At 38.8% G+C, this 10174-nt stretch overlaps 1 protein-coding gene across 3 annotated transcripts; it reads right to left on the bottom strand.

Annotated features, from left to right (window-relative positions):
- Positions 1-1711: 1711 nt before the first annotated feature.
- PDIK1L (PDLIM1 interacting kinase 1 like) lies at positions 1712-9843 on the bottom strand. 3 transcript variants are annotated; one of them, XM_026702565.2, is made up of 3 exons: positions 9723-9843; positions 6803-7104; positions 1712-5033 (listed from the first exon to the last, which is right to left on the bottom strand). In XM_026702565.2, the coding sequence occupies exons 2-3, from the start codon at positions 7085-7087 to the stop codon at positions 4293-4295; spliced, it is 1026 nt and encodes a 341-aa protein (XP_026558350.1). In that variant the 5' UTR covers positions 7088-7104; positions 9723-9843; the 3' UTR covers positions 1712-4292. The 3 variants fall into 3 exon arrangements, with proteins under 3 accessions (XP_026558350.1, XP_026558351.1, XP_087795788.1); XM_026702566.2 differs by having other exon boundaries at positions 9270-9786; XM_087939662.1 differs by lacking the exon at positions 9723-9843 and adding an exon at positions 8260-8421.
- Positions 9844-10174: the final 331 nt, after the last annotated feature.

Raw genomic sequence — 10174 nt, 5'->3', positions numbered from 1 at the left:
ATCTTGGTGGAGAAAATGGCTTTTTTTAAAAAAAAACAGGACTGACAAGATAACCTGTGGCTCACAATAGCACTATAAAGTAGGCATGGGAAAGCAAGCTATGTATTAAGATCTCCAGGAAATAGAACATAGATTTCACAATGAATGAAATAGATTTCAACAGAAGGCTGCAAAGCTGTCTACGTACCATCTTAAGCCATAACGTTATTTGTTTGAATTTGAACCCTGTTACTGTGATTATAAACATGGTTTATGGCTTATGTCATTGTGAATTAACAAACTACGATTAAAATGAACCATCCAGGTTGGAGAAACTGTTTAAAATAGATTAAACTCATTCAGAAAACTCCTTGTAGTTTTTTTAGTAGCAATATGGAAATGTTTGTCTATCTTCTTCCAAAATATTTTTTTTACGGTACTGTCTAGTGTAGCCTTCAACCCTAGGTATTTTTTGATAGACTTAAATGCTAAACTGAAATTTTCTGGCTGATTCCCCAATACTAACCAAGTCTGATCTTGTTTGGGGTTTTTTTGCAGCCAGCCAGGGTTGGCTAGGTGTTCTATCAGCATAGGCAAGAAATATTTAGAAACGTACACTTTTAAAAACACTCAAAACACAAACCCAGTATGTTTAACCAAGACGAATTGGGCAGGTATCTTCAACTGGATTTTGAACCGAACAGTGTGAGTTTTCATCTGTAAAATGTTCAAAGGGCAGAAACCTCAGATGTTGTTTAGCTTCCTTTATGAAAAAATTATGTAGCTAACCGCACCAGCCAACCATCTATCATTATGCTGCAGTTTCAACCAGAAGCCCTCATTGGCTGATGAATGAGGAAGAGCACCATTTGAAATGTTCTCAGAAAACATAAACAAATCGAAAGTAGGAAATATGACACTGAAATTCTGCAGGCTGCTACACAAAGCTGCTCCTCCCACAGGTGTAGATAAGCACACAATCGTTAGGGCAGGGGCAAATATGTTGAGGCAATATAAGCAAGAATTTTTGAAACCTGATATGCAAGAAGCTAGTTTTCAGTTCCACAAGACGGAATTTACTTATTTATAAATTCTCTCAAGTTTCTAAAGTGAGATGTACTAGCTCCATTCAGATCACTCAGGGAGTGCTAATTTTATCAGCTAAAATATACCCTTAAGCCATAGATATAACTTGATTTTTGGGAATTGTGTTGCAAATCAGGATGTGTACTTCTTTCACAGAAATGAACAGTGAACAAAATTACTCATCAATGTCTTATAGCCAAGCACGTCCAAGAGAAGTACTATCAGAGTCTATTTTGCTCTAGCTGAACCTGAACAGGAAATCAGATTAAGCTTTGTGCCTGTTGATTCTTGAATAAGGACATTACTTGAAGAACAGGTATTTAAGAATGTTTGAGAAATAAGAGTGAAGCCACGCTGTAGATTAATTGACAAAACTGTCCACCTATTATATTGTTTTTATTGACTCCTAAAATAGGCCATGTGAACCTAAAATAGGCCATGTGAATCATTGCCATTTTTCATAACTGCTTCTGTAATGAAAGAGATGTCAAGATTTACTCCAACTCAACTTCTTGCTCAAAAAAACACCTGTTGATCTACCTATCTATCTAGCTGTCTAGCTATCTTCACCACACAGTCCTGGAAAAAATCAACAAAATATAATTCATTTAGCTAATAAGAATGTTAAAAATCATATTACAATCCGTGGGTAAATTTGGACTTTTATTTTTTTTTTAAAAAAAGTCATGAACTCAATAAATTACACAATAATTTCCCCTTAATAATTTTTTCACAAAATAAAATTTACAATTTATAACAGAAAGCTTTGAAATTCCTTTCTCTATTGAAGTGCTGATGAGTTATTTTTTATTCTATGTTATGCTGGTGGATTGTTCTGTGACTGCTACAATTGGTTTCAAAGATTTTACAGGAAAGCAAACCAAACACAAGCAACAACAAAAATCACACACAGAGATTTTAAGAAACAATTATTCAGTATGTAATAAATGGAACAATCAAGTTGGCATTCAATGCCAACATACTAAGCACCATGAACAGAAATGACCAGGGAAGTTTCCCCAACTTTTAAAAATAAGAAACAAGTGCACTTTTAACATTAACTGTGTTACTAGGCAATATATAATTTGCTCTATTTGTAGCTTCTGCACTGCACTGAAAAGTACACCAAATAATATATCCAAAAATCTGAAAGACTTGTTTTGTGCCAAGAAACTGTATGTAGTAATCAGACTAGTTATGACATATGTGGTGGAGAGTTGCTGGTTCTTCTAATACATAAGAACTGTCAAGATCCTGCACTCATATTCTTTTTGTTTCACACAAATATTATGTAACTGTTCAGCTGATGGGAGATACAATGTCATTAACCACAGGATAACCACAATGCAATCTTGTCTCTAAAGGCACGATCGGTGCTTTAAAGAATGAACTTTACTTTGAAACATTGACACTCTAAATGTATATAAGTCAAGCCCTTGTCTTATCCTCTCAGTTAAAGGACGAACATTACCTGGATTCTCAGCTAAAACAATTTAGCACTGCAAGCCAAACATATGCTACCCTAGTTGAAATTCTCTTAAAATATATCTCTGAGTTAATGTGACATTTGTTATTTTAGCAAAAAAATAATAATTTGATTTTTTCCAAAATTGTATCAACTATTAAAGTAACAATCATATGCATACTTATTAAAGTAATAATTCTATGCATATCTTACCTCACTGAATTCTGTGAGACCTACTTCCTATTAGCAAGCAAAGGATACTACATCACTGATAACTACATTGAACCAAAAAAAAGTATTTTTCAAGTTTTAGAAATATATCCCCTTGAATGTCCCCTTGTTTAATATGGACATAGCAGCTAAGGAATAAACAAATATATTTTCTTATCTACTTTTCAGATTCTAGGCATATCAAATAAGGATTTTAAAACATAATTTCTACAGTGCTTCTTGTAAGAAAACATAGGGCAGTTCACCTTCTGGTTTCTGTGCTGCAGCTGACGGCATCAGGACAGTTTCAACCTGTTCAATAAAATGTTTTTGACAACACTCAAGACATATACTACACTATTTCCTTTCATGAAATTTATCTATTTACTCATAAACTGAGTTTTCATTTGTTTACTGTACCAGGTTTTCAATTCTTTTTAACTGTTATGTATGAACAAGATGCTGGGATTCACTTTAGCAGTACAGACTCCAGTTGTGTTCCAATACAGCGGGCAATAGTGGTAATGTCACATCAGTGTGGCACAATGGTAATGGAACGAACATTTAGGCTTCTGGTTGAACTAATTATACATGCCACTCTCTGTACATGTGTTAAGAAAACAGTGCCCAATTTTCTATAATTTTCACCCAAACTGCATGGGGAAGTGGGGTAATAAATTTCTGCCGGACAACAAACTAAATCTTGAGGGAACCATAGTTGAAGATATTTTTTAAAAATCTTCCTTTTTTAAAAAAAAATCCTGAATTCAAATAAGACTTAATGTCAAATATAAAATATAGCTGTGACCAGTAACTCTGGGTCTATGATATGATCATTTGGTTATCCTTGAAAAACATAGCTAAATGTGTCACAACAAAGTGTTGGCACCTCAACTGGAATGAGCCATCAACTTATTTAATACAACCTTCCATACAAATGCAATCTTCCAAATTAAGATTTTCCCTTCATTGCTTGAATCAGAGGTTCTTGTGCATCATACTGTAGACCTCATTTCGTGTCATCACATTGTTTTAAGGGGAAGAAAAGGGAATGGACACAGACGCTGGGGCATCAAAGAATCTGTCACAGTCATTCAATTCTATAAATTTGGAACATACTTTTCCATATTGGAAGGGGTTACATCACCCATTGTGACATAAATATATACACATTTACTCTACAAAGTGGATTGATGATTTGCATTACCAGCATGCAAGTCTTCTCCTTCAAGGGCATTCAAGATTCTACAGTAAGAAATTGGAATGTTTGAAATATTCCATAAAGTATTCCTGGAAAAGTATTGCCTAACTTGTTAAATTTTCCTGACAAGTTGGAAAGCTTTTTACAGATGTAGCTTGGGAATATACATATTTGGATACTGAAACAAGAAGAGCAACCTTTTGCTTAGCGTACAAAAATAAAGAGAAATGCAATGGGGAAAACACATGGAACCCTGACACATAACATGTGGGTTAGTCTGGTTTTTGCTTGTTTAAAATGCTGCACCATTGTTACACACATTTCTGCCAAAAAGGCAAAGTACTTCGGAAGTCACGTGTCCCAACTGCTGTCTTTAAAAGCAATTTTGACTAACCGGAGTTCTAGTTCAAAAGCATCTGGCCGATCTTGTGGGTTAGCAGCAAGCATTTCTTTAATCAGCTGTTTCATGCAAGCATTCATTTTCTTTTTCTTAACAGGTATGAGTAGTTCCATTTTTGGATTTTCCAGCAATGCCTCTCCAACAGGTACAATCTCACTCCCTTGTTTTACGTAACTGCCCAAGAGTTCTTTCTTTGTCTCTGTGTCTATGAATGTGATCCTTTCTAACATTGCCCAGATTATAATCCCCAATGCAAAAATGTCTGCTTTGGCAGTGTAGTGACCTTCCCAAACTTCAGGAGCCATGTAGAAGTCTGTGCCACAAGCTGTAGACAGAAAACATTTATTTACATTCACAGGCTCTTCGGGATTTTGTCCTGATGCTGAACAAACTTTGCTTAGGCCAAAGTCAGCTACTTTCAAAGTAGGTTCCAGGTCACTAGCATCCATCCTGCTTTGAGAGATCAAGATGTTGTCAGGCTTGAGGTCGCGGTGAATGATCTGATTTTTGTGCAGAAAAGCCAGAGCACTGCTAAGCTGAAGCATAAAACTAGTGTTGGTCTTACGGCTGGGCTTTCGGGATAGGAGGTATTCATTCATATCACCTCCATCACAAAAATCCATCACAAACCAAAGATAGTAGGCACTTCTGGGATCAAAGGCAATTTCACCTTTCAAGGAGGTCTCTACAAGCTACAATACAAAGAAATTTCATGTATATATTAAACAAACATGATTCAAATCCCAATGTACAGCACATTAGTCAAGCCATGAGTGACTGTCCAAGGGCCCCCTAAATCTTGGAAAATACTGGCTTCTAAACAAAAAAGTAGAACTTAGTTTGGAACTATGTTTATTTAATATCATTTTTCATTTGATCAACATTTTCTGGTCTTTAATATAAGGATTTTCTTACATCGCTTATGTCATGATGCAGTAGAAAAATTATATGAATTTCATCATTTCATTCTCTTCTGAAAATGCTCATATGTAGTTTATAAAGCTAAACCAAGCTATACTTTCATTTCTGATATGTGGGCTAAAACAGAAAGTGAGTCTATGTGAGTCATATTATGCTGATCCAGAATGTTGTTAGTTTGGTTTGGGCTTAATATGAATTCATCCTTATGGCTTATAAGTGGTTTATGGCTGTTATGTAAACCAAATCTTTATAACTTAATAAATCATAATTGTCCATGTTCAATTTATGCTAAGCTAAAACAAACAAGATTTAGGAGAAGGAGTGGCCAACCCTGAGGGTGGGGTTAAAAGAAGGCTCGGCCTATCTCAACATAACCACAAGTGAACTAAGTCCATCTCCCCTTTGAATTCTGTGGACACTTATCTAATTTGAAGAAGGTACCAATGATTTAGTTGAGAACATTCCTATGCATAGGCTGTTTATCAATAAGTCAAGTTAATTGGACCGTCATATGTGGACCTGGTCTTTTGCATTTGACACATCACATAATGGGCTGGTAGTTTGTTCAACAAACCATGAATTAGCATAATATGTTAAATGACAAACACTACAAACTATAAATTTGAGGTAGAAATCACAGATTACCATTATGAGCATAAACACAAATGTTAATTTAACTCTTTGTAATAAAACTTATTTAATAGACCACTGAGCACAATTATTTCTTTATTTGTATAATTAAATGTGACCAGACTAACCTGAAAAAACAATAAAATAGCACAACCACAAAACAGGAGGCTTTAGCTTTTAATTTTAAAAGTTAAATTTAAATGTCCCAAGTGTATTTCTATATTCTATTAATGAAATATATATTGCTGAGCAGCTCTTTTGACAATCTGCTTGGCATAAAAAAAACTAACTTGTTTTCATAGACTGTCATAATTCTGTAGCATACTGGATGGGGAGGACAATTAATCTTAAAGCTTTTTAATGGCATTTTAAGAAGAGTACTAATATATTATTTTAATGGCATTTTATTCTTGATCTTATTAATCTCAATATATAATTGAGTTCAAAGAACAAAACCAATTTCATTGGAGTTGATCAAGCTATTTCTTACCACAATGTTGATTTTTTTTAAGTGGTCCCACATAAAAGCTATTAAAAGGATTATTAATGTACCTTTTCCATGGGGAGCAATTTTTTCCTTACAATGCTACAAATTTTTTTTACCCAATGTATAACCCACATTTCTGCTTAAACAAGCACTCAGAGACAATTAATTGAATAGTCTGGGAAGACCCAGTGTTCTACAGTGGAGGTGTACTTTGTTGTTTCCCTGAAGCTTAATGTTGCTTAGTGGCAAGATTTTTGAAATATCTAAAACTATATCAAATACAGAAAAGCAAACATATTTGCTTTCCTGTATTTATACGGAATGGCAATCTCTATTTCACTGTTCGAAAACCAAATAGCTGTTCCTTTTTTAAAAACTTTTAATACAATGTTTCTTTCATTCATTGTCTGCAAGTTCATTTACCTGTAAATAAAGCGAAGAGCTGGAACCATGGGACATCTTCTGAACCATGCCGTCTTTTTGCAATATGCATTCTTCCAAGTGGATTACATTTGGGTGTTGGCTTTTAATACTACTAAGTGCCCAGAACTCACGCAAGGCTAGTTCTACGTTCTCTGGAGCATGACACTGAATTTTCTTCACTGCAACACGTGCAGAGGTTTTCCTTACTACTGCTTCATATACCACACCATAGCTGCCACGACCAACCTCTCTTATTAGATCGTATTTTGGCTGGCTACTCACCATCTTCAAGGTCAAGGTGTCTATGGAGATAAAAACACAAAAAATGTAGCTGATTTTTGTTTTCACACATCTTAAGATAAAAATGGAGTTTTTGTTAATCCACACACTGTAGCTGACAAAATATAGCACAATTTATTGCTTAACATTTGGCACAGTTCAAGCAATTAGTTTCATCAACAAACTATTATTTAACATGATGTATGAATTCAGTCATATAATACTGTATAATGTATCTAATCAACTGCTAGCTGTTACCGTAGAATGAAAGTCTTAAGCAGTTTGGTATAAGGTTACTTGGAAACCTTTTTGCAGTTATATGAACCTGTCAAGGCCTACTATAGCTTACCTGGCTGCAAGTATAACCTATCATTTCAGAGAACAAATCCAGTGCTAAGAACTATCATTGTAGAATTCCATTTGTTAAAAAGCATATCTGGATTTTAATAAGGTTTTTATTGATCTGGTTACTGAAGTTGAAAATTGTAATAAATGCTATTTATAGCTAACTTTGAATGTCCCTGTCATATTCTTCGTATTTTGCAAGCCATCTTGAAGAACCTTTATATCCTAAAATGCAATATGTGTAACAAACAAAATCTCATGACTACTACCCCATTTTGCTACTGGTACCACCCTGGTACAGTACTGGTACACTAAATAATGCTGATTCAAGCAGTGATTCTGGCTGCCCATATGAAGATACTTCTCTTACTCTTGAACATTTAGTAGTATGTAAAAATATTACAAACAAAATACTTAACATTAGGAAGATATTAAGATGCATGAAAGTATAAAACAAAGGTACTAGTACAATCCAGAAATTGGCACCTTGTTTTTTTCCTATGAAATGGATAAGATTGAATGCAGGGGAAGATATGTTTTAGCTATCTTTTTCTTATAGCAGTATGGAAAACAATGCTGAGACCACAATAATCAAATGAAACAAGGAATGCTGCTAAACATCCTCCAATGGCAGAAAAAAAGAGTTGCAGGACAATGTATTATACACACACAGCATATTTGAGCAGAGAACTGTAATGGGTAATTCATAGCTCTTCATAAACCCATTTTTAAAATAAAAGTGTAAACAAACTGGGTCAATCTGTACAGCAGCAAAAGCGTATTTTCTGCGCAAACCTATTTAATGGACCAAATATCAACTTTCTTGCTCATACCTTTGCTCAGTTCTCAACACTCTAGTAGGGTTGACTAGAATTTTACCCGCCACATTCTAAAGATAACAATGCAGGCTTATAGTTGTTATGGAAATGCCTTCTTAGAGGCAAAATTATTCAGCCCAGGAAATGGCTTGATTCCATTGCTCATTTGACCCCCCACCCCCATGCCAAGTCAAGCATATCATATTCCTGGAAAGCAAAAGAAACACCTGGGTGGAAGAGGCCCAAATTCCTCTACAGGTAGTCCTCGACTCTTGACCGCAATCATGAGCCCAAATTTTTTGTTGTTAAGAGAAACGTTTGTTAAGTGAGTTTTTGCCCCATTCTACAACCTTGCTTGCCACAGTTGTTAAGTGAATCACTGCACTTGGTAAGTTAGTTACCCGATTGTTAAGTAGATCTGGCTTCCCCATTGACTTTGCTTGTCAGGAGGTCGCAAACCACATGACCCAGGGACCCGGCAACCGTCATAAGTGCAAACCAATTGCCAAGCACCTGAATTTTGATCAAATGGCTATGGGGATGGCTTCAAAGGTTGCCACTGTGAAAAACAGTCGTAAGTCACTTTTTTTTTAGTGCCGTTGTAACTTTGAGCGATTACTAAGCGAACTGTCTGTAAGGACTGTCCCTTGCGTACTGCCTGTACTCAGTTCAGGAGAATTGTCCACATTTTGATATGAAATTAATCCCACAGGAAGCTCTTTCTCTAAATTCCTCTTTCACAACCTGGAAGGAGAAGTCACTGCTGCATCCTTTTTATATTCCGAGCCCAGGCATTGTTTATTCAGGAATAGGTTTCTCTGTAATCTACACCTTGGGCCTCCTGAAAGGGCACTCCAAAGGTGCACCAAACGCTCCTGCACCGCCAAGCGGCATGACCGGGCAATGGCCCCTGCAAAGAAGCCGCAAACACCCCATTTGGGGAGTGGGGGGTTGTCAGACCTCTCAGCTGAGGCCAGGACAAGCCAACACCACCTTTAAAGACCCCAACCCGGCAGTCTACCCACCGTCGACCGCGGGCCCCGAGCTCGCCCTCGGCCGCCAAGCGCTTGACCGGCTGCAGCCGCGAAGAGCGTCCCCGGCCGGCCTCCTTCTCCACCGCTGCACGGGACTCGGCAGCCCGGCGTCATGCTATGTGCGGACAGGCCGGGGTTTGACAGCCGCGGCGGCCGCCGCTTTCGTATCTGGACACGGACGGACGCCCGCCCACAGCCACCCGCCTGGCGTGGGGAAAGCAGGCGGCCGTGACAGCGGCAGCCTCGCCCGCAGCGCCAGGGCCCGACGACACGGTCGCCCAAGGGCCAGGCCGCTCGCTGCAGCCTCCTCCACAGGCCCAGGACAGGGGCGCGCACCAGCTGCCCGCCATGCTCCCCGGGCCTGTCAAGAGGCGTTCCTCGCCGCCCCGGCGCCTCCCGGCTTCCCGAACGCGGCCGAGCGTCGCTTTCAATGTTTATTTTTACCTCAGAGCTGCCGCGGAGCTCTCTCCTCCTGGCCGCCATTATCGGGCTCCCTTCCTCCCCCCCCGCCCCGCTTTACTTCTCCCGGGTTCCCTGACACACCCCCTTCTGGGCCCGTCGCGCGCACCCTGAGGGGCGGTCCCGCGCTCCGGGAAGTCGGCCCGGGCGCTCGCTCGCTCCGCTTCTCTGATTGGTTCAATAGGAAAGGCGGGCCTTCGGCGTCCATTTCGCGTTGTTGGGGGGGTGGGGCGCGGGCGAGCGCGCGCCTCTTCTCATTGGCTGTCCACCGCTCTCTCTCGCGCGCGCGCGCCGCCATCGCTATATTAGGCTCGCGCGCTCGCCAGGGAATCCTGCAGAATAGTGTTTTTTTTGTGCTGCATGGCTATTTTGTTGCATTTGGTGCTTTGCTTGCTCGGAGCATTGCATTGCATTGCGGCACCGCGGTGCTGCTGCTG

The sequence above is a fragment of the Pseudonaja textilis genome, chromosome 10, assembly GCF_049901715.1.
Source record: "Pseudonaja textilis isolate UNSWEBS1 chromosome 10, rPseTex1.2, whole genome shotgun sequence".
Taxonomy (NCBI): domain Eukaryota; kingdom Metazoa; phylum Chordata; class Lepidosauria; order Squamata; family Elapidae; genus Pseudonaja; species Pseudonaja textilis.
This window is presented reverse-complemented; position numbering and strand designations above follow the sequence as displayed.

Excerpts from the sequence above, each read along its gene's own strand:
- PDIK1L (XM_026702565.2), bottom strand. The coding sequence starts at position 7,087 with ATGGTGAGTAGCCAGCCAAAATACGATCTAATAAGAGAGGTTGGTCGT. Across the intron at positions 5,034-6,802 it reads GCTCTTCGCTTTATTTACAG|CTTGTAGAGACCTCCTTGAA; the intron begins GTAAATGAACTT and ends TTTGTATTGTAG.